General features: G+C 41.0%; 2 protein-coding genes across 4 annotated transcripts in view; one reads left to right on the top strand and one right to left on the bottom strand.

Annotated features, from left to right (window-relative positions):
• Window positions 1-18,121, top strand: part of slc35a3b (solute carrier family 35 member A3b) — a 51,498-nt gene extending 33,377 nt beyond the window's left edge. For all 3 annotated transcript variants that reach the window (XM_034215448.1, XM_034215449.1, XM_034215447.1), the window contains 7 exons: window positions 4,222-4,468; window positions 4,544-4,686; window positions 8,221-8,343; window positions 8,505-8,679; window positions 15,101-15,219; window positions 15,320-15,453; window positions 17,180-18,121. In XM_034215448.1, coding sequence (XP_034071339.1) covers window positions 4,222-4,468; window positions 4,544-4,686; window positions 8,221-8,343; window positions 8,505-8,679; window positions 15,101-15,219; window positions 15,320-15,453; window positions 17,180-17,273 — 1,035 coding nt within the window. In that variant the 3' untranslated portion in view covers window positions 17,274-18,121. The remainder of the gene's footprint in view (window positions 1-4,221; window positions 4,469-4,543; window positions 4,687-8,220; window positions 8,344-8,504; window positions 8,680-15,100; window positions 15,220-15,319; window positions 15,454-17,179) is intronic.
• A 1,291-nt stretch (window positions 18,122-19,412) lies between these two features.
• fam78ba (family with sequence similarity 78 member Ba) lies at window positions 19,413-23,055 on the bottom strand. Its single transcript, XM_034215443.1, has 3 exons — window positions 22,697-23,055; window positions 22,293-22,572; window positions 19,413-20,942 (listed from the first exon to the last, which is right to left on the bottom strand). The coding sequence occupies exons 1-3, from the start codon at window positions 23,029-23,031 to the stop codon at window positions 20,700-20,702; spliced, it is 858 nt and encodes a 285-aa protein (XP_034071334.1). The 5' UTR covers window positions 23,032-23,055; the 3' UTR covers window positions 19,413-20,699.
• Window positions 23,056-23,738: the final 683 nt, after the last annotated feature.

Genomic DNA, 23,738 nt, shown 5'->3' with positions numbered 1-23,738 from the left:
ATGTATAATAAGAACTGGATACAGCGTGGGAGGCGGGGCCTCATTCATTCCTATGAGAGTTGCTCATTAGCGCATGATGATAAAATGGCCCAACTTTTGAGAGAGTGAAACGTCACAGAATACCCGGCATGCCTGAGAAGTACCCGTATGTGCGCTCGCTTTGAGCAACTTTAACCAAAATGCTCGTTCACATCAAGCACGTCAATTTGCGTACACGTAACAGCACCGCACGTTCATGACAGCATGGTAATGATTTGTTATTATGATGGTTGATATTAACGAGGCGGCAGTTAGCAGCTAGCGGCTAGCTAGTCATTGTGCTAATGTACACATCAATCGTTATGTACTTATATTACGCTGTAACAGGATCTAGTGATATCCAAGCAACAGAGCTTCATTTAGCATGAAAGCATGATTGCACTGTATATATAGGCCTACTTATAATAATAAGTAATATTAACTTTATTTAATACAACATTTACGGTACAAGATTTAATCATACAGCCCATGTAGTAGGCCTATGATAATGAATTATAGCAAACATGTGCAATATATCCATTATTACAGCTCCGTGGGATGGCAGTAAGACGATATGGGTCCGTTCTTATTGTGCATCCATGGGTAAAGATAAACGCAACTCACATTGGTTTTCAAACAGCATCTCTGTAAACTACGTGTATTGTATTCACTGAATTTCACTCTCTGCCTATAACGGCTCGTTGTAGCTCCAATAGCTCCAGCCCCCACCCTTCGTGAGCACAGTGTGCTCTGATTGGTCGGGACACGTAACATGAACGTGCCGGGCGGCGCGGTCCCGTGGGTTAGATGCGCGTTCATAATGCAAAGGGAAATAACTCTCAGAATAACGTTATTAGCACATTATTACAAGTTGAGGAACGAATGCTTTTAATAAGGGCTATACAAGTGTTCATACTGGGTAGTTTATTTAGTTTAAAAAAAATTATCCAACGATTTACAGACCACTCTTTCCCCATGTAAGTCAATGGGAAAAAGTGTTTCCGGGCCTGACAACCAAATGGAAGTGTAGTACCGCCGTTTGGCCAGCACGAATATTTTTATCTGAGTCCGGCGCACTTCCTGGGGGCTTGGCGTGAACACGCAAACGGAGGCGTAGGGTGTAGGGGGCTATGTAGTTCTTATTATACATCCATGGTAGGGGGCGGTTTGGGAATGGGCCATAGTAACTCAACGAGTGAGTAATGTCAAATGACAGTACAATTGACCAATCATATCTTCCCTCTAAATAGGAGGGCTTTATTTTCGCGAACTTTATGACAAGTTCCGCCCGCTGTGAAGTCTATGCAAGTGGTGCAGTGACGCATCCTAAAACCCGGAAGTAAGCTGCGCTCGGATTCCCTCGACAGAAAGCAATGGGATATCATTTCTCCATAGGATTTTGGAAAATAGCTTGAAATAAGGTCTGTGGAAAACGAACCTGTTAGATAAATGCACGTTTTGTTCAGCCGGATAATATCCACATGTATACCCTACTTTTTTTATTTTCGAATCATAAATCTAATCGATAGATTTATGATTAGCATAAGTTTGTTCATGATGGCTCACTTCAGTGATAGTGATGACATCGTTGCGAAATTATTAACCGAGTCATTTTCAAGATTGAGTTACAATGATAAACTGGAGTGGCAAAGGATCAGCTGAATGACCCGCCATCAAGTGCTTCATCCAAAAGGACAGTAGGATTGACTTTGTGTTTAAGTGATTTGATCATCAAAGTAATTTTCAATGTGGGCCGCCGTGCCGACTTAATTCATTTGTAGTTACTTGGCTGTGGGTGCCCTGTCATGATAGGTGTTTATATAAATCAGGGGTGGGGAACCTCCGGGGGCAATCCCCACAGGAGCAACCTACAATTTTAGGAAATGTAAGAATAGTGTCTTAAAGGCCCATATTATGCTTTTTGGGGTTTTCCCTTTCCTGTAGACTGTTATTTTTGTTTTGTTTACTTATATAGTGACATCACTATCAATAATTCCTTACATTTATTATAGCGGTTTTCCAGATGTTCAAAGCGCTTTACAAATACACATTACACACATATCATACATGTAATGGTCATGTACTGTGGACAATACCCACAGGAGAAAATGCAGGTGAAGTGTCTTGCCCAAGGACACAACAGCTTTACAGACGCATGCGGCGGCAGGTTTCGAACTGGAGTTCCCCAACGCCCCCCTGATCTGATGATCAATGCACAGCCCACTGCGCCACTCCCTCCCTATGTAACACACGCCTTTTCTATTGGCTCGTGCTCAGTGGCGGTTCCAATTTGACTGGGGGGGCCAGGCTGGGGCCAGTTATGTTCTGAGGGGGGCACAATAAATTCAGGACCAAAAAGACAAAGACAGTATGAAGTAATTGCGCATACACCTAAGAAAACAATGCAATACAGTTATTGGTATTTGTTTCATTACACATTATTATATGCTTACCTTTGTGTGCTGTTTGGGTCTGTGGGACCCGTTTTAAGTGTTTACTAAAAGAAAATGTATGCAGTTTCATTATGTTTTTTTAAAAAGTTGAAGTTAAATGCATCAATCTGGTGCACTTTGAGCACAAAATGAATTTATGGATACAGCTCTCAACACTCATATGAAAGAGAGCTGTATACTTTTCAATAATCCAAACATCTTTAGAATATGATCACAACCAATAACAAATCATTTAAACTAGTTTATTCTTATCTTATGTTACCTATAGTTGGTATCCTTTCTTTTTATGTATGCATATTTTACTAATCACTCCCCTTTTAAACTGTTTTTTTTTTTACTGTCCTATAGTACACATTGGAATGACTTCTTTATTTTTTACAACACATTAAATAGATAAAGGTGTGCTCTCTCTAGCTCTCTGTCTCGCTCGCTCACAGAGGCTGTGTGCTCCTCCGTGGCGATGATGGCTTGCGTTAAAAAACAAAATATATTTGTAAAGTGGGGGCTATTGAGGGCTTGCGAGATACCGGCAGCTCGTGATCGACGTGTTGGAGACCCCTTCTCTAATGGGTCCGACTAGAATGACAAATATCGTTACTTCCGCCTAGTCCATCAGCCAAGAAATCGTTTAATCATAAACCTTTTTTTTTTCATTTTTAGGGGGGCCACAGGGGGGTCTAAAGTGTTACAAATTGTACGTGATGGTAAGGGGCAGGACATCTAAGCGGTTGACTAATCACAACAGATCCTGCCAGCTAACCAATCAGAGCAGACTAGGCTCTGGTTTCAGACATAGGGTGAAAAGAGGTGCTGCAGTACAGGCAGTATGAGAGAAATAAAGAGCTTTTTGAACAGTAGAGACACTAAATACAAATATGAACATGGAAATGAACATAATAGGGCCCCATTAAGATATTGCCTCATTTGTGTATTTTAAGTTTCAGCCTTACGATTGGCATTTGAGATAATATTTGCATACTACGTAGAGTATATGACAATTTTTCCTTTTGAACTTATTGTGCTGTAAAATAGTCTATATGTTTTTTAACCTGTCCCCATAATTTCTGGTTCTGCTCTGATCTTTGTTTTATGTGGGTCACTAACAGGAATGCCCGCACTGCCCCAGGCTGCACTCTGTTTAACTGCCTTTTAAATACTGACCAGCATTCCTAAATGTCCTCCTCTCAGGGTCTTCAGAGACCCCCACTCTATCCTCCTTTGAATTGAACTAAGGTTTACTTACTTATTTATTTTGTGTCACCTTACACAACTCAAATACATATATTATATATTATTATATAATAGTTTGTTTTGTTCATGATGATCTGCTCTGTTGCATTCTTAAAGCTATCTTGTGTAGCATAAAATACATACATGTATTTCCCAAACCTAGTGTATGAGATATTGATGCGATATTTTTTATGATTAAGGATTTAGGCTAGCTTCATAGTTTCAAATCCAAGAGTCAAAGGCTTTATTGTCATATGCAGAATAGCTACCCAAGTCCCTCCAATAATGCATCATAAAAATACTGCAAGAAGAAAGAGAAATAGAACAAATGTGACTGCATAGTTGCACATTTTTACTTTATTGAGTAATAATGCACAGAAATGTCCCAAAGCAGAAGTTTGTCTCATGCTGTAGGACATCCTCCATTAGTCTCTCATTGGTAGGAGCGGCAGGGTTGAGCCTTGTTCCTCTGACTGAACCACACTTTGTTCTCTCTTTATATCTTCTGTCTGTCCCAAAGACTCCATCCTTGTCTTCTACCTCAGAGCCTGAGTCCTCCACGATGGTGTTGCCCCCGGCCCACTCCTCCAGGCTAAAGTATGTGTCTCTGGGGGTCCTGGTGTTTCAGACCACCTCTCTAGTGCTCACCATGCGGTACTCCCGCACCCTGAAGGAGGACGGCCCGCGCTACCTGGCCTCCTCCGCCGTGGTGTCGGCCGAGGTGCTCAAAATCCTGGTCTGCACTCTCATCGTCTTCATGGAGAACAGTGAGTAAGGCCTTTTTACCAACTTTTTCTCTTCAATCCCTGGGTGGTCCCATCTAACAACGCTCTGTCTGCCAGATTTCAGCGTGCGGCTGCTGAAGGAGGAGATTGTGAACAAGCCCGTGGAGACCCTGAAGCTGGCCATTCCTGCGGGGATCTACACACTGCAGAACAATCTGCTCTATGTTGCCTTATCCAACCTGGACGCAGCCACGTATCAGGTAACTCATGAATGAGCTGCCTCAGGTTCACCAGGAGTGTGTGAGTGTGGGTATACTTGTAAGGACTTCAGTTATCTATTATTGCTTTCAACTAACCCAATAAAGTTATGTGAAATTTGTTGACATAATACATTTAATTTAAGTCAATGTTTCAGTTTTTCCAGTGTATGGTTTGGCTTTTGCCTTACTTTGTTGCCTTACTTTGTAACACTTTTACAGTGCTTGGTATGTGTCTGTGGGGAAAAAACATTGTCTATGTTTTGATGGCAACAGGGATCTTTAGGTGGAAATAGCAGGCAGAAGTTTGTGTAAATTAACTAAATATCATTTAGCTGTCCAAAGCAACTTACACACACTTCAAAACTGTCTGTGTTGTTAAATATTGATTTTGATGTATCTTGGACTGTATATAACTAGAGGACATTTAACATGATTTACCAAGCCCCCAGGAAGTGCGCTGGATGTTAAAGCAAATGTTCGGAGTGCCCAAACAGTGGTACTACAACTTATGTGTCAGTCTGTGATGCATTGGTCCCAAAAATACTTTTTCCAATTTACTTTCAATTCAATTCAATTCAAAACTGTTTTTCAAGGGAGACCTGCAGCAGTAGGTTCCACATGAAGACATAAAAACATAAACAACAGAACAACAAAAGGACATCATACAGCAAAATGTACAGGGATTACAATTTACATATCTATCCACATTTACAGGTAAAAACAGCATCTGATTGTGTAGCATCCAACCGAGCTTTAAAAACATGTAGTGGTACTAGCTTGGTCATTTTCCATTCTTTTTGCAGACTGTTCCATGTTAGTGGAGCTGCACATCTAAAAGCTTTCTTCCCTAAGACAGTCCTAGCACTTGGCACATTTAATAAAACCACAGCATGCGATCTCAGGCAATAACTACTTTCAATTCGCCGAGAGATCAGGGAGCAGATATAAGATGGTAGTTTATCCAACATGGCTTTGTAAATGAAAATGTACAAAGCCATGTTAAACTTTCATTGATAAAGAGAGGAATAACCCTTATTTAAGCCATCAGGGTCCAATAGTTGTGACAGGTGCTACAAGCCAAATCCGAGTGATTTTCTCTCTCCATTAATTTGACTGAGCAAAGATCGGCACTGACGTTGCAGATTGGAGGCGGGGCTTAGGCGAAACGTAATGACATGCTCTTGAGAGTCAGGCCATTTTGGCATAATGCCCCACTGAGCAACTCTCATAGGATTGAACGGGGTCCCGCCTCCAACACTGTATCCAGTTCTCCTCATACATACATAGATTTCACCCCTTTGATTTGCGGACAACTGTTTTGGCCATCGCCATCGCCATCTTGGATTTTTGTAACCTGAAGGAACCTCAGAGGGTAGAGAAAATATTTTGTTATGCAACCAAAATGTTACAACTTACTGCCATTGACTGAAAACAAACTGTGAAAGGGTTAAAGTTGTACGAAGGAAACCATAACAACGCCCAAACAGCACTGCACAAAGTTGTGGTAACGACCTGTCAATCACAAGCTAGTCCCACCCTTAACCAACCTCTAAATGGCACCATAATTAACTAAATGAACACCTGTAGGGAACAAGACTTGAAACCAGTCATTAAGACCATAAAGACATTAGGAAAGTGTTTATGGAGGCAATACATCAAGTCAGAAGCAGGGCAATCTTCTCATCGACTTCCATACAGTTGGACTGGCCATTCTAAAGAATACTAGGCACTTTCACATTTCAAACTTTTCAGAAACAGAGGCTTCTGCTTGTTAAGGCATTGTTCGAACTAGTACAGAATATATCTACCTTTGATTCTTAACCGAAAACCTCTAGATCAGAGGTGCCCAGTACGTCGACCGCGGGGGCAATGCTGGTAGATCGCGAGTCATTCATAACAAAAAAAATCTTGTTCCGTTAAAATAGACAAAACAGGTTTTGATCCCGCCTCCCTTGGCCTCCCTGCCACTTAATTGAGGAGTTTACTTGATTGACAGAAAAAGCGACCTATCGCTTTCCAGTCTGTTAACCCAGAATGCAAAGCGATACAAAATCAGTCAAGTGCCGGGAAAACTCAAATTAAGTTAAAGAGACAAACAAGAGACAAACAACAAAATGAGTGCGGGACCGAGCAAGAAGCTAAAGACAAACCACTTCCACCCAGAATGGGAGGAAGAATATTTGTTTGTGATGTCACATTCAAAGGTTATTTCCCTTATTTGTAAAGCAAGCGTCGCTCTGCCAAAGAAAGGTAACGTGGAGAGGCATTATCGGAGTGTTCACAAGGCATATGACAGCGACTTCCCTCCGAGTAGCGAGTTGAGAAAGAGAAAGGTCTGTATTATTGCTTCACAAACATTATCTCGCAATCTTAGTGTCGCCAACTCGTTTCTAACATGCAAAAAGACAAACAAATGTCGGTGTATTTTCGATCTTTCCAATCGAGACGAGATCTCTCTCCCCGTCTGTGCGCGAGGGGGCGGGGCAGTTTACACACACGCGGCTGCTACAAGCAGCAACACACGGAGGAGATGGCGGAGAGAAGCGCTCCAAGGTGTGGTTAAATGTTATCCGTCTTGAGGCGGACAATGCTCCTTGCCAAGAGAGTTCAGCATGTAAGGGCGGTAACACGAGCAATGTGTCAAACATTTAGCAAAAGTGCACCACATCCAGACGGAGGAATGTACCGGGTTCGACTGTCTTTCTAGCAGCTCTGCAGCCCCGTCCACGAGTAACGTTTCCACGTCAGGTGTTATGTATGCTAGCAGCAACACACGGAGTTAACTCAATGATTCAAACATGGGTTAATGATTATAGGAAACTGAGTTACTCTTTATTTTGTTAAAGTTTCAACTATTCTGTTTACAGTTCTGTCATCAGATTATTTAATACGATTTGTTAAAACATTGTTGTTTCTTTTGATGTGAAATATTATTTATTTAATTTAAATAAAAAGCAATGTTAGTTTTGTTCACAATTTGTTAATTTAATAATATATGTATTTTTGAATCAAGTATTCATCTTTATTGTCTTCATTGTTAGTTTCCACATGCCTAAAACAACCTCAAGCTAAATCTAAAAGTTGATGGCTAAACAAGAGGGTTTGAGAAATTGTGCAAGGCATAATAGTCTGAATAGTCGATTAGTCGTTTCATTAATCGATAGATTAATCGATTATCAAATTAGTCGTTTGTTGCAGCCCTATTATCCCATGTATAAATAAAACGTGTTATTCAGCAACCCTTGCAATTTGGGATTTTATTTTTGGTTGGAAGACCTCGGTGAGCTGGTCATTTCAAAAGTAGCTCACCAGCCCAAAAAGTGTGGGCACCCCTGCTCTAGATTTTCAGAAAGAGTCAAATCCCTTCATTAAGACATGTAGGCAAGTAGTCCGAAATAACTGGACAAAAGACTTCAGGACGAAAGACTCTTTTTGACTTATCCACAATCCTTGTATCTAACTGATGTTCCCCTGTCCATACCTGACTACCTTGCTTTCTATCTTACTGGTGTGTTTTTGTCGTTCTCTACATAGGTTACGTACCAGTTGAAGATCCTCACCACAGCACTGTTTTCTGTCTCCATGCTGGGGAAGAGGTTAGGATTGTACCAGTGGCTCTCCCTACTGTTCCTCATGGCTGGAGTCACTCTAGTGCAGGTACCAGCGGCACCAAGTCCCTGAGCAATTTGAGAAAACACAGGTTTTTCTGCTTATCTGCTTCATTAACATGGAATATGTCTTAATAGACTCCTTAGATGTTTAAGTCATAAGTGAGTTATACACATGTAAAGCACTCTCTCTGTCCTCTCCTTCCTCAGTGGCCCACAGAGTCTGAAGTGGACTCTGAGCAGGCGGTCCTGTCTGCAGGCTCACAGTTTGTGGGGCTGATGGCTGTGCTCACGGCCTGTTTGTCCAGTGGCTTTGCTGGAGTTTACTTTGAGAAAATCCTCAAGGAAACTAAGCAGAGTGTGTGGGTCCGAAACATACAGCTGGGTGAGTGACCAAGGCCTCCGTATGTTTGGGACTTATATGTGTTGAGAAAACGTACATTACATTTAATCAGCTGATGCTATGTGTATGCATTTAATTGTATACAAGTCAGAAAGGTGCAAGAATCAAGCAAGTACATTATCTTCATGAAATATGTTGATTTACTTCAAGTGCTACATGTATAGACAAAAAGAGACAGAGAGGGGTTGTTATTTGGAAGAAAGTGTTTCACTTTTTGGAGCCAGGACATCTTCCAGGTTCCAACAAGCCAAATCTGGGACAAAGAGTATGTTTGTGTGGGACAATGTGGGACAAGTTACTGCGACGCTGAAAGGCATTTTCAATTTCGATATAATCTCCATATAAACGGATTGAATAAAAACGTCTACTGAAACCATTAGTTTAGAAATTAAGTCCTGCATGTAGTGTGTCGCTTCAAATCATATTACCTCCATGCAAGATTGCAAAGAAAAACTCCATGGGATTTGTCTACCACACACATGATTAAATCCTTTTCTTTTAATAGTTTCCATCATACTCCGCTAAAAAGTGCATGGTGCAGTGGTAGCTTGTACTGCTTTGTTCCAGTAGGGCGTGACATGCACTGGAAAAATTGCAACGTTGATTCTAATTAAATGTATTATGTCAACAAATTTCACATAACTGTATTAGGTTAGTTGAAAGCAATAATATAAAGTTGAACCTTAAATAAAAAAGGTTCAACTTTAACTCTACATTTAGTTGAGGTCAACGTTTCAGTTTTCTCAGTGTAGGTAAGGAGACTGGTGACAGGTTGGCGAGCCCTTGTGTGAGCTGCTTGGTTGACATCTGACTGCAGGCAATGGTCCCTCTCTTGATTTCTACACCGCCATTGGATAAAATAAAATTCGGAGCAGTCCCACACAAAGCAGGACACCTGGGGTGTTTCTCAATGTCAAGTACGCTTGCTTGGTAGCACATGTCTTGCTTCCGAAGCGAGGCAACAATACTTCCTAGCCTCGGAAAACTAAGAATGGACCAGGCTAACAGGTGTGCGTCATATGAGAGGCCCCGCCTTACATTTTCCGCTACAGATTTGGGGAAATTGGTCCGTGCGTAAAGCATTGTGGGGATTTTAAGACCGCGGAGTCTACACATGTGCAGCCTCGAAATTTCTCGCTACGAAGTACGCCGGGCTCGGTAGAATTCCAAGTATGCTGGACATTGGAACAGTCCTTCTGCTGCACTCGATGACGTAGTATGCTTGAAATAGTGGCTCTGGAGCAGCTTTACTCGAGATTGAGAAACACCCACGGTCCCCCTATTTGCAGTGAGAAAGTATATTATACATTACATAACATTACATATTATTTAACAATGCCCTTTATCCAGGCGACTTACAAAGAGTGCAATCATCCATGAAGATACATACTCAGACAGAAATAATCCTGCAAGTACATTACCTTTTAATAAGTCAAACCATTTTAAGTGCTGGTGCATTTGCTTTAAATGACACAACCCTTTTAGTGCTACACAAAGAGCAGCAACCTGTGTGTGTTTGGCCAACATATCCTCATAGTTCTTTTTTAAATCTTTGTGGGTTCTTCAAAAAATATCCAGCAACACAAGCAAACAGTGCACCTGAGCAGTGCTTGTTTAGGCAACCAAACGACTTGGGTTAGGGTTAGAGAAAAGGAATTAGCACACCACTTTTCATAGGCATACTGTAAGTACTGAATGAACACTGTATGAGAACAGCCTGCCCTCACACGTGGACACAAATTCATGTTATTTTGGTCACAAACATTAACTGATAAAAAGGTTTAATAATTTTCAATACAAATTCTTTATTGTAGCTCACTGCTTAGCAACACATCTTCTAAATTGTCATGCATACAACGCACATTTAACTAAAAAATTCAAGCTGGGGAAAGGGAATTTTGGCAACCTGGCAACACAAACGTTGGCTTTAATGATACTATTGGTATTAACCCTCTGGTCGGTGGACGCGCATAATTTTACGTATTTAATCATATATTTCCGATTATAAGGAGTAGAAATATGATTAAGATATCCGCGTAATCGCTGGAAGAGTAGCTTTCCAGCGGTATCTCCTGTGAGACTGTAACCAGGGCACAGCAGCCAATATGGCCGCTCAAAGCAGCTTGACTTTACACTGTGTGGGATTGGTGGATTCGTGTGTCCGTCAAGGAAATCTCGGCCGGCAGCCATCATGGTCTGAAATGACCAATGGACATCGAGAAATCACCAAGGACCTACCCACCAAGTAAACAAAACATAAACCACGTGTCTCCCATCAGTTTAAACTTTACGTATTGGAGGAGAGAGAGAGAGCCAGAGAAAATGGCTAAAAAAAACTTTGCAGTTGCCGACTTCGCTAGAGATTTCTTTCGCTAGCAGCAGTGAAGATAGAGCCTCAGAACGTGAAGTCTTCGACTCTTCTGAAGAAGAAGAATACAAAGACAACAACAAGGATCCATTTGGGCATGGGTAAGTGTAAATATTACAGTAATAGTGTACTGGCAATGTGTGGGGAATACCGCGAAAATGAACAATAGGTTTATTGATATATATTATTTATCGATAGTCATGAACTTTTTATTGGACAAAATAGACTCTCCATTAGCAAACGTTTACTCTGTGTTAACGTTATTTTGGTGTGTAAAAGTGAGATTACATGTGTAGAGGATTAAATTAATCATTTATTCGTCCCACAACGGAGACATTTACAGTGACATGTTTTTGCCATCGATTATTTTATCATACTGTTCTGTACAGATGAGACTTTGTCATAGATTTATTTATATGTGTGCCTGTTATTATTTTACCGTCCTGTACAGATGAGACTTTGTAATCAGATGTAGCCTATGTATATGTGTTTCTGTGATTTTATACTGAATGTAAAGTAACTGGAAGTGTGTGTGTGTGTGTGTGTGTGTGTGTGTGTGTGTGTGTGTGTGTGTGTGTGTGTGTGTGTGTGTGTGTGTGTGTGTGTGTGTGTGTGTGTGTGTGTGTGTGTGTGTGTGTGTGTGTGTGTGTGTGTGTGTGTGTGTGTGTGTATGTGTGTGTGTGTGTGTGTGTGTGGTGTGTGTGTGTGTGTGTGTGTGTGTGGTGTGTGTGTGTGTGTGTGTGTGTGTCCTCCAACCTCCCAAACTTTCTTTTTATGTGTGCATTGTTATTTGTGCTTGAGCAACATTTTACTTGAACTTTATTTCAATGAAATTAGTTGTAATTATTGTCCTACGTTTTAATTTGTTTTACAGAGATGTTTCACAGCTGTCTGGCCCACAGGCGGCGTTTATCCAGCAGCCAGAACATCCATCTGTGCCGGCCCCCAGGTCAAGATCTACCGTGGCTCAAGGGCCTTCACCAGAGCCATCACCACCAAGGACCAGCAGACCAGCATCACTACAGCTGCCTCCACCTCCATCTGCGGCTGCCACCAGGTCAAGATACACCTCAGCACAAAGGCTCCACCACAGCCATCACCTTCAACTCAGCCAGCAAGGAGGTCTCGTGGAGGTCTCGTATAGCACTTGTACACCCCACCTACACGGCAGCCCATGCACGATCACCCCCATCTTCACAGCAGCCAGACCCACTGTCTTGGAAGACAGACAAAGACCTAGACACTGTCTTGACATTTATAATGAATAGTTGGTTGAAAGTTCTGATGTTCAATATTGTAAATAGTTAGATTTTCCAGTTTCTTATATTTATATAAATAGTTGGTTGAAAAAAACATTTATAATAAATTGTTGGTTGAAAAAAAAGGTTGAATGCTCAATTTGTATTTGTACACATCACATGAACCTTGGTATGTAATATGAAGTCATTATTCAGTCCTGATGTATCTCAGTCCCTGCTGTGGTGAAAGTAGAGTGATGAACACCTATTTTACTCAAAATTTGAATTTAACTTTTTTTCATTTTAGACATGAATAACACATTTATATACAGTGTAATTCAAATATTTCACTGCTTTTGTGATCCTAAGACTTTGGTAACCAAATCTAAAACACCAAAACAATTCGATCACATGAGTAAATGTGTGTTTTCACAAAAGTTTTGAAGATTTTCCGAAAATCGGATGTCAAATTTTAAGCTTTTGAGCTACTTATCTCAAACAGTGCTCTAAGGTGAGTAATTTGCATATATAGCAATACTAGAGATTGTCCTGAACATTTTGATATGTAACACATGGGTGCCATGTTAGAAGAAATACATTTAAAAGGTGATTTAAGAAAACATCTAAAAATCGAGAAAATACCCTTAGACTCCAGAGGGTTAAGGGTTAATTAATGGTTTATTAAGATTGAGAAATACCTTAGTTACAGCTTTTAAGTACTCATCATAAATTATTATTTTAGAAGATTGTACCAGAAAAACAGCTTTGACTGCTATATGTCTGCTAAGCTGTTAGATCAAACTAGTAGAGCCAATCTAAGGTGTAATTCAACCAGTATAAATGTGCAGCATCATAAAATCCTAACTGACATTTTAATGTTTCACTGTCATACCTAATGTTGACACATACATATTCATAGATAAGGAGGTGTCACTCCAGTTTTTTCTAATAGCACTAATTGTGTTACTTTTGCAGAATGTCTCTTCTTATCTCTAGCTGCAAGCCTCTATTGAATGTTCCTCTTTAGTCATGCATTAATCGCAGCATCTCTGCCAGTTGTGCATATGAAACTCCCCATCCACTCTACATTCACACTGAAGGAGTTAATGTAGTGTATGCTTGTGAAGATAAAATATATATATTAAATATTTATGTATTCTTTTGTGACGAGGGCTCAACACTACTTCAGAAGATGAAAAAAAATACTATGCTGTTATGGGTTAGCCTAATTTGAAAATAATGTGAATGAATGTGTAAAGAAAAAGGACTTTCACATAGCTAATTTATCACCAGAGGATGGTTATGGAAAGCAAAGCTGAAATGACCATATTCTCAATCTGGTGAAATGTTACATCATAACAGCTTCTCTTATCTTGTTTTTATGTTTGATATGAAATGATGATACATTTAATAAGAGAAGAAATAAAATGTTCCCTTTGAAAGTTGATCTAACATGTAACAAAACTTAATTGGATTCAGAGAAATATTTGTCAATATCTGCTTTTATTTCCATCATTAAGGCCCTCCCTCTCTTGGTCCCTCCAGCTACAGACTTGCCCTGTTATTTGACCCTTATGGTCTCACAAACAATTCAAAAGAGTTATTTGTTCCCAAATGGCTGGGACAGAACAACAAAAGTTGGTTCAGACAACTTTCTCACTCCCTAATTACAGGTTGGTGTGATGAGGCCATCTCAGTTTATGGGGCAGAGCAGAGGGCAGGAGGTTAAAGATCACAGATTACGTACTCTCTTTTCCTCCTCCTGTTGAAACTTCTCGATTCAATGATTTTTGTGACCATGAAAATTCACAAGCGAAGCAATCACTGGGAGGCGTTTGTCGGTGTGGGAATGGCCCACTATTACACTCACTGCTGTGTGTGTGTGTGTGTGTGTAAATGTTAAACTCTGTTAAGCCTTGACACCTTGAGGCTGAGTTTTACCAACAAAGATGAATTATTAAACCATATTAAACGACTGTTTAACGTTAATTAACAAACTTTGAAACTAACAAAAAAATATGAAATAATAAAAATGAACCTCTCTATGAATGTAAATTCCGTGTTCACGTTGAACCTAGAATAGTTGTGATTCTGTTGCACTAAAATAAAATCCAAATATAAAATTTGACCAAGTATTAACTTTGAACTTACACTTTAGTTGTTGTTATTTAAAAAATGGCCGCCTTTTGTGATGAATAGAGCATAATAATAAAGTTCCCTTGAAGAAAGTTAAGGGATAGACTTTTTGATGAATTTCTTTTCATTATTACACTGTTATCCTGTTTAACTGTCCTCATTTTTTTCTTGTTATTCTTGTTATTTCTCTATACATTTTTTCTAAAAGGAATTATTAGAGCTAAGGCTATACAAGCATTTCTTATGATTTAAAAGCTAAAAACATGCCAAAAATAGAGCATGAGCTAATCCTGAAAACATAGCAAGTTAGCTAATATTTCAAACCTTGTTCTGCATTGACACTGGCGCCATTTACAGACCCCACCCTGGGTCTGTAAATGTCTTCCTACTGGCAGTCAAAACTCTTATGTGAGATGTGAAAAGTAGAACAGAAGCCGGTTAACTGAATTAACAGCTAACTAGCTAACAACAGTAGCTAGGTTTCTCCCTGAGGTTTCTCCCATTTTTCCCTTTAAACTGTGGGGTTTTCTCTGGAAGTTTTTCCTTGTACGATGTGAGGGTCTAAGGACAGAGGGTGTCGTATTGTCATACTGATATTCTGTACACACTGTGAACACTTGCTTTTTAAAATTTGACCAATTTACTCTCTTTTTCTCCTCAGGGTTGTTTGGCTTTGTGTTCGCTATTGTAGGAATGACAGTTTATGACGGCGAGAGGGTTAGAGAATCGGGAATGTTTCAGGGTTACAACACCATCACCTGCACAGTTGTTGCCTTGCAGGTTTGATCATTATATTTCTCTCATTCTTACATTCATCGAAATGTCATCAAATGAATTCAGTGTACACTGTTTAGAGTAATTTGAAACTCTCTGTGTGCAGGCTCTGGGTGGGTTGGTCATAGCGGTGGTCATTAAATATGCAGACAACATCCTCAAAGGATTCGCCACCTCTCTGTCCATCATTGTGTCCACACTTATTTCATACTTCCTGTTGGAGGACTTCAACCCTACAAGGTAAACACATCATGCTGCTCACCCACAGTCCCTCAAGGCTACATTTTTGGATTTGAGAATAATTACTCATAATATGCCTAACTAATGCTAGAGGTGTGGGTTTAAGGAAAACACTGCAGTATGTCAGTTGAAACTGTCAAATTATATATGACTACAGACATTCGTGGTTCCCAGGTAATGTATCATACTTTTATGATGCTGTGATTTTTCATCTAGCTCAACGACTATATTGTTTTGAAGTATTGACAAAAATATCTAACAACTATATAATGGCTTGCCATATTGGCTTAACCCACTGTATACTCAGTATTTAGGAGCTATGAGCCTTTGGAACAATGGAAGGGTTTTTTATCTGGGTATTTGGCTTTCAGCCCAATGGGATGTTTTTTGGGACTTCTATATGGTTACGGTACAATCATAGACTGTATATATAAATGGACGTAGTGTCCGTGACGTCAAAACATAGAACTTAAATTAGTGATGCAATGCTGAAATGTATAAATGTGACAGTCAAAAAGCATAGGTGTTTTAATGCCATATTCACTTAATAACGCATGAACAACTTTTACAAATATTTCTATATAGTCTGTGTTGGTAAATGTCATCTACGTTGCACATTTCCTGTTGAAATGCATGCATACCAAGTTACTGAGTGGCACTTTCCTTTTGATAAAACAGTGTAGTTCCACTATATAAATGTTACATTCATAATCAAACGAGACAATCTGCAAGAGAATTAGCTATTTGTTGTTATTCTTAATGCTTGTCATTCACACGTTAATAAAATAAAATAAGTATACATAGCAGAACAATTGTGGCGATGATCAGCTTAATAAGCCTTGTTCAACATAATTTCTTTAGCTAATACTACAGCGGGCTGCAGGCGAACCAAGTCCGCGTTTCGCTGCATTCCTTGATCTCCAGTTATAACACCGGACTCCGCCGCCGGGACGCCGGCCAGAGCTAACGGAGCCGCAGCGTGCGGCCGGAGCTAGCCCCCTGCGGCTCCGTTAGCTCCGGCCGGCGGACTCCGGCGGCCACCACTGGGATAATTGGGTCCCCTTTTAACATTTGCTCCCGTTTAGCATTATGGGCGTCATAGCCATAGACTATAAAAGTCTTACCCAAGGCTGAATCATAAACTAAACTGTATATATATATATCAAGTACAGTAACTACAACTAGCTAACGTTGTAGCCTAGCAGAGTGGACAAGTTGCTGTTAGCTGACAGTGAGGTGGAATCCAACTATATCCCGAATAATTTTATTGCATCCAGGGGCAGAAACATGTTTATTTCTTCTGTAAAATTGGGCATTTTAACATGGGGGTCTGTGGAAATTGATCCTTTCTGCAGCCATTGCCGATCGGCCAATAGATGAACTGCAGTTTGTGGCACTTCCTTATTGGCGTCCCGGCTCTGCCCCAGAGTTTGCCGCTTGGGTACAATGAGCATTCAAAAAAGAATGACATGCCATTAGATGGTGAACAATGAAAACATGATACCTACTTAACAACATGACATTTATACCATCTAAGCATTGTCAGCATGTTAGCATTCTGGTGTTAGCATTTAGCTCGAATTATCGACATAAGAGTCACTTAGCTACTAGCATAGACCTCTTAACATGACATGATATGATCATCACACAATTATTATTTGTTTATATTAACTTTTAATGCTTTTATTTTGTTCTCTCTTTTTATCTGTTTCCACCTTTCTCATAGTTTATTTTTCATGGGGGCAATGCTGGTTATTGCCGCCACATTCCTCTACAGCAAGGAGCGCAAACCTGCTAATGGCAGCGCCATCAAAGTCTAAACTGAGACCTCTGTGAAGTGTGCTACAAGAGAGGAGTGACGTCTGCCACCTGACATAGACCCTTCCGCAATATATGAACTGTGACATTAAGTATGGCGTGCAGGAATTATTCAAGCCGGAAATTTGAAAGTGATCAAACCTGGCACTGCCAAACATCTACAAATGGAGGCTGCTGGGGCTGTATGTTCTCCATCAGTTTCCTGACTGATTGCTGCGTTGTACAAAAGTTGTAATCAGTAACAATTACTAAGAAATAACTTTTTTATTGAATTAGTTAGTTTTAAAATGTTGTTGATTGCTAAGGTTTACAATGCTTGTGTGTTATTAATTAGCTCAAGCTATCAAAATCGTTAAATTACTTATTACATCTTATACCAAGAGTGGGAATGACAGAATACAAGTTATGGAAATGAACTGTTAATGCAATTTACAGGGATTACGATCAAACCATGTCTTATATTTGAAAACTATTATTTTATATATTTAAATATACTGGTAATGTATTTAAATGTAATGGGATGAAGGAAAAGGGGTTTATACTAAACAAAAAGGGTATTCATGGTGCTAGCAGCTCATGCCTCAGAGGGAGGAAACTCCTCGACAGCTTCCATCTAGTGGTGGAATGAGGAGAAAACCTGCTGCAGAGAAAGTGCCTCTGGTCAAAGATGCTGAATGTCCTTTTGAAAATGAGATGAAATAAGATGGGATATGGCTGCGTTGACCTTGCTGCTCACAGTCTGAGCATTTATATCAAAAGCACTCATTCTGATCTAAATGAAATGCAAATAAAGGTCTTTGTGTGAGAACAAATGAATAAATTAAGGCATCTTTTTTTATGTTGAAACAACCGGCTCTGCCTTGATCTTTTTTTCATACTTCAAAGTTAAGTGAATGGATACATCAACACTGTGTGTGTGTGTGTGTGTGTGTGTGTGCACGTGCGTGCACAGGCTCTTACATACACACTGATGCATACACACAGAGCTAGGCACACCCATGAATATTTTTGATCTGTTTTTTTTCAGCTCCAGTTGCAGCACGTTGGGAAAACCAATGCAGTCTCTATAGCAACAGATGGCTGAAAGAGCTGTGGTGCAGCGACAAATGAATCAATATAACCTATTTTAACCTCTTTGAGTACTTTACATTTACAATTTTTATTCAACAATGACCCTGACAAATAAAAAACAGATTTAGGCAGATGAACAAAAATACATATTTTCCCTATTTTCTCCTTTTTTACAGTCACAGATAATCTTTGCATAGTCAGAGCAAATGAGTGTGTTTGGATGGAGAGTGTGTGTGAGGAGGTGGACAGACAGGAGAGAATAGGAGCAGGCAGATTGGGAAGGTGAGGTGTGAACCTGGAGAGAAGCACAGATGGAGGATGAGTCATGTGACTCCTGTGTGGAGTGGCAGGCAGAGCTTTGGACCGAGCTCAGCACGAGCCACTGGACCGACCACGACACAGGAAATTCATCTGCGATTATCAGCAGCCGCCTACTGCAAAATAATACGATATGAGGAGAAGCTGACTTCATACGGACCATGGTTAAAGAATGTTACTAATTCAATCATTTTCAAAATGAAGTCTGATTTAATTCAAGGAAACTATTAAGAGTACATTAAGATTCCCTGATCGTAGGAAGATTTATGTTGCTTAGTAGTGCAACATGTCCTGATTAGAGCCACATCCAATCTACCTTAAAGAGAGAATTCACCCCAATATATAAAAAACATATTTCCCCTCTTACCTGCAGTGCTATCAGTCTGGACTATTTAGGTGTTGGATGGTGCTTTTTAGATGGTGCACCATAGAGTAACTGCCTCATCCAGTATAAAGCTGCATTCACATGATACAGGATCATCTCTTTGCTCACCAAGCAGTCGGGCGCGGTTCATTATATGGAAACCTTCTCTGTTAGCTTGGGTCCCTACATACAGCTTTCATCTGATTGGTTGCATGTCGAAAGGTCAGTGGTAACAAATTCAAAATTGATATAATTTGAATTTTGACTGCTCAGTGACAAGTTTGAGCAGTGTGCGACACCGATGGTGGCTCTTTAGCTGAGTGTGGCAGCACCGGACTCTCTTTAGAAACACAACGGCAACGCCAGCGCAGAGCTGTTTTACGACTAGTCATGTGAATGCAGTTTAATGGAACTAGTTGGCGCTTGTGGTTCTCAAAACACCAATAATTACATTTGACAAAATCAACAATAATACATATTTCCAGAATACATGACCGGGTTAATAGAGATAATCCACAGACCTTGTTGAGAGCAGTTTTATGAAGTCACTTTTTTCTTTCTACTTTATCACTACACAAAAATAATCTTGATAATGCTATTGAACAGAGGCTAGAGAAAGCAAGATGAAAATTGTAATGCCATCTTCCTCGGCTCTAGCGTTAGCTATTTAAAGATTAGCTAATAGGAGCCTCCATGATTAGATGTATGCTTCCTTTTGTGCGGTGATAAGGTAGGAAAACAAATGACCTGCATAAAACTGCTAACAACAAGGTGTGAGGACTATCTTGTGGGGGGTGTACTTTCCCTTTAAGTCTGAGTACAATTTGGCCTCATACCCAGCTATGCTTACATTTGTGGTATGGCACCATTACAAGTCATATACACCGCACTTGTTGAAGGCATAGCTGAAATGACTTATGTCATGTGGTCTACTCTGATATAGTTTGTCATCCATATAAATAAAATATCCGCTGCACGATGTAGTTGAAAATATGTGTGTGCATAAGTATGGTGTATTAAAAAAAACTCCAGTGAAAACTCCAGCAGGTTTTGCTTCCAGACTTTTATGCAAGGTGGGTGCTCTTAATACAATCTGATCGATGCATGTGTTAATCTTAACCCTAAAAAGACTCATATAATACTTTGTCTCTGTTAAATTCTCTGAATACATCCGGTAACTCTGGAACTGAGTGTGTTGAAGGCCTTTGTTGGCACTGAAGAGGTTTAACCAGCCCGCAGGGTCTGTGTTTTTCTTTTTTTTGGCTGACTTTCAATCAAAATGTCTTCAGGTATCAATGTACAAAACAAATGCTTAAACTTCTCAAGGACAGCTTTGTGTCTCTCTCACGCTCTCATGCAATAAGATCTACATAAGGATGCAGGATGCAGTCTAAAAACAGCGTTCCTTCTTGGCTAAAAAGCAGGCAGAACTCTTTAAAGGAGTCCAAAACTGATCTGGGGCCAAAAAAGCCATTGATGCCATCTGGGCCATTGTTACTAGTTTTTAGTCGACTTCCATTTCTGATACGGTACAGTGCCATATCCATTCTGGCTTGTTTTCATGGTCCACTTCAATCTTTCAGTGAGAGCTGGCATCAGGGAATCTCTTCTGTGATAGGCTTCATCACCTTTTCTGCAAGAGGGAACAATTTGTCTTTGCAACCAATCCACGCTCCTATTTTGGCGGTATGACCACTAGTGGCGCCCCTCTCCGTGGCCTCCACATCAGCACTTGGGCGTCGTTGGCGTTGGGCCTCCCCAGTGCGTTGGGAGGGATGGGCTCCTGGTAGTTGAGAATGTGCGGCTGCTCCTGGTAGGGACGCCCCACCAACGAGGCCCGAGAGCCCAGAGGCATGTCGGGCTCCACGGCAATGTCCACACGCATCCGCCACCGCACCGTCTGCAGCACAATGCGCTCCTGCAAGAGAGCAGCGTAACATCAAGGGAAGACATTAAAGGGGCCCTTTTACGGTCATTTTCAATTTCATTTGTATTGTGTGCCTCTACTGTGACATGTTTCCATGATCTACTGTTCAAGAAGCTCTTTATTTTTCTCATACTGTCTGTGCTGCAGCACCTCTTTTCACCTTCTGTCTGAAACTAGAGCCCACACTGATTTTAGCCTTTGCAGACCATTTACATTCACAAACACCTATGACACTACAGGAGAGGAAATATCAGCTATACGATGTTGAATGTAGGACTTGTACTTGTGTGACTTGTTTGTTATGGAGTATTTTTGCACTTTATTGTACTTAAGGGGAGACACTACAGGTGAATACAGGTAAAGAGACAATATTTTTGTTTAACTCCAAGTTTTCTGAATTGTTTGAATGCAAATGAGGCATTAGTGAAAGAAATACATGTAGCTATAAATGATACATGAACAAACCCTTCTGTCAAAAATGTTTGGTGTATGTTTGTGGTTGAGAAAAACTTACTTTAAATATATGTATTTAAGTTTGTATTTCTGTATCATTCATTTAGCAAAACGCTACACAGAAGAATGGGGTGAACGAAATCGCTAATATATACTGCTTCTATTAAGCTAATTATTTTAATTATTACAAGTTTAATTAAATGTTATGCTAAGTATGTATATGAGGCAATTACTAATAATAACTTAGGGTGAATTTAGGAGAACTATACTGACAGAAAAAGAAAAAGAAACACACATGTGTATTTTAGATATTTTCTTTGCACTAGTATATATATAATAGCCTGTAATATATGATATGGAGGCGAAACTCTAAAAAAAGATCAGTGCATGAAAGAATGATGTTTGTTTTCCTGTATGTATGCAGGCCACAGTGTATTTTAAGTACATGAGTGTATTTTTGAAGCCGGTCAAGTTGATTGTTTATTTTGTCATCTACTACTAATAGATGTAGTCAAAGTGCATCCTAATAAACTATGTATTACTGTGGCTTTGGTATATCTTTCTCAGAAAAGTATTTTACTATTAGTTTTCAGTCCCCTTGGGGACTTGCTTGACTCTTATTGCCCAACGTTAGGTAAAGCTATTCTGACAACCTTCTCCTCATAGCCTTAAAAGTATAACTATTCCACAAAGACAAAACATGAATACTGTAAGCATTGTGATGCACATCCACCGCATAGGCTTTATTCTGCAGAGTTGAAGCCAAAGGTGACGTACTTTGTAACTTTACACCAGAAAATAAAAGTGCAGGAAGAGATAACTACATTACGGTCAGTTCAAAGCAAGCAAACATCTCCATACTTTGCTGCTCTGTGTATTTTCCCCTACCTTGGTGACGGAGTTCATGGCCACCAGCCAGGTGATGAAGCTCTGGTCCCTGGTGATGTGGGTCAGCATGGGCGTGTTGCTGTTGCTGATGGGCACCGCCCAGGTCACACTGGGGTAGAAGTTGTCGTTCATGCTGACCGTCAGGCGGGACGGTTTGGACGTGGGTCCGGTCAGGGTGACTGTCTCGGTGGTGTTGCCGTACCAGGGGTAGCTGACACCGTCAGAGTCGCTGATGGCCTTCACCCGACCCTCTCGCAGCTCTGGTAGCTCCCAGCTGGACCTGTGGAGGGGACAGGAGAGGACAAAGTGAGAGGGTGCTCTCCTTGGGCAGGTGCAGGGTCGTGTAAAGGAGGTGTGCACACACAAAAAGTCCTTCAGTGGTAAAAAGTTGATGCCATACTTACATGCCAATATCCCCATAGGTGTTGTAGAACTCCATCTGGGTACAAGCCTGGATCCAGCCCACCACCCAGGTCTCATTGCGGGGCACTGGAGGCATCACAACCCCTGCCGAGGCCCTGAAGTAAGGCGTCTTGTAGCGGAGCACAATCGGTGAGTTCTCCTCGATGATGGTGGGACACTGGTCGATGGAGGCTGAAACCTCGTACACCACAATGTTCTCCCGTCTGATGCGGGGCTTGCATGCGATGCTCTGAATACAGCCCATACTGCAGGCGACAAGCAAAATGAGCAAAACCAGAGAAGAAGGGAGCAGATGATACCTGGCCAGTATGCACATCAGTCCCCTCCGGGGTCCACCCTTGCCTGGAGAGCAGATCTTTTAATTGCACATCATTAGTTGGGAAAAGGGTGGAGAGAAATGATGGGGAGTATCACAGTCAGCACTCATCTAACATAAAAGCCTCCAGCATGATGTGCTCAGGATTATATGGAGGTGAGAGCGCAGTGGGGCCTGGGGGGGAAGTATCACAGATCTCCGCAGCCTCCTCCCCCCGGTCTGCCTGCTGACTGCCGCACTGCCCTTGGCGCTCGTCCCCGGGAACTGCAATCCGGCCTCCCCTGGGCTGCTGCTGCGTCTCCGCCGTGCGTCCGGAGGCTCCCCTCCTTGTCGAGTCCACACGTCCGGCTGCACGTCGGTGCCCCTTGATCCTGCTGCTCTGCTCCCGGCTCTGCGCTGTCATGTCAAGTGGCGACAGGGCAGCCAGGTGCGTCAGAGGAGGGGGGCTGGATGTCTTTTGTTTGCTTGGCTTATTCCTGTATTATTAGCCCTACATTCGAGCGGCACCCTCAAAAGACAAAATTGGGCTCTTCATCACCTTGACCTACATGAAAAGAAGCCGCGCGAGGATGCGTCTTATAAAAGCAAGACAACCGGTTATTTTAATGTTTTCCTCGCAAAGTGCTTCCATTCTTGTGGATGCATGAATGGTGCATCATGAATGGAGGCAGCGAGGCAGCATGAGCGTGGAGAAAGCGGTGACTATA

This window comes from Gymnodraco acuticeps, unplaced genomic scaffold (assembly GCF_902827175.1).
Source record: "Gymnodraco acuticeps unplaced genomic scaffold, fGymAcu1.1, whole genome shotgun sequence".
In the NCBI taxonomy this organism is placed as follows: domain Eukaryota; kingdom Metazoa; phylum Chordata; class Actinopteri; order Perciformes; family Bathydraconidae; genus Gymnodraco; species Gymnodraco acuticeps.
Note: the sequence above shows the minus strand (reverse complement) of the source record. Positions and strands in the feature narration are given on the sequence as shown.

What these genes read in the sequence shown, in the direction of transcription:
- fam78ba (XM_034215443.1), bottom strand. Translation starts at nt 23,031, where the DNA reads ATGTGCATACTGGCCAGGTATCATCTGCTCCCTTCTTCTCTGGTTTTG. An exon ending in ACCTATGGGGATATTGGCAT is followed by an intron (nt 22,573 to 22,696) that starts GTAAGTATGGCA and finishes TCCCCTCCACAG; the next exon opens with GTCCAGCTGGGAGCTACCAG. An exon ending in CCATGAACTCCGTCACCAAG is followed by an intron (nt 20,943 to 22,292) that starts GTAGGGGAAAAT and finishes GCTCTCTTGCAG; the next exon opens with GAGCGCATTGTGCTGCAGAC.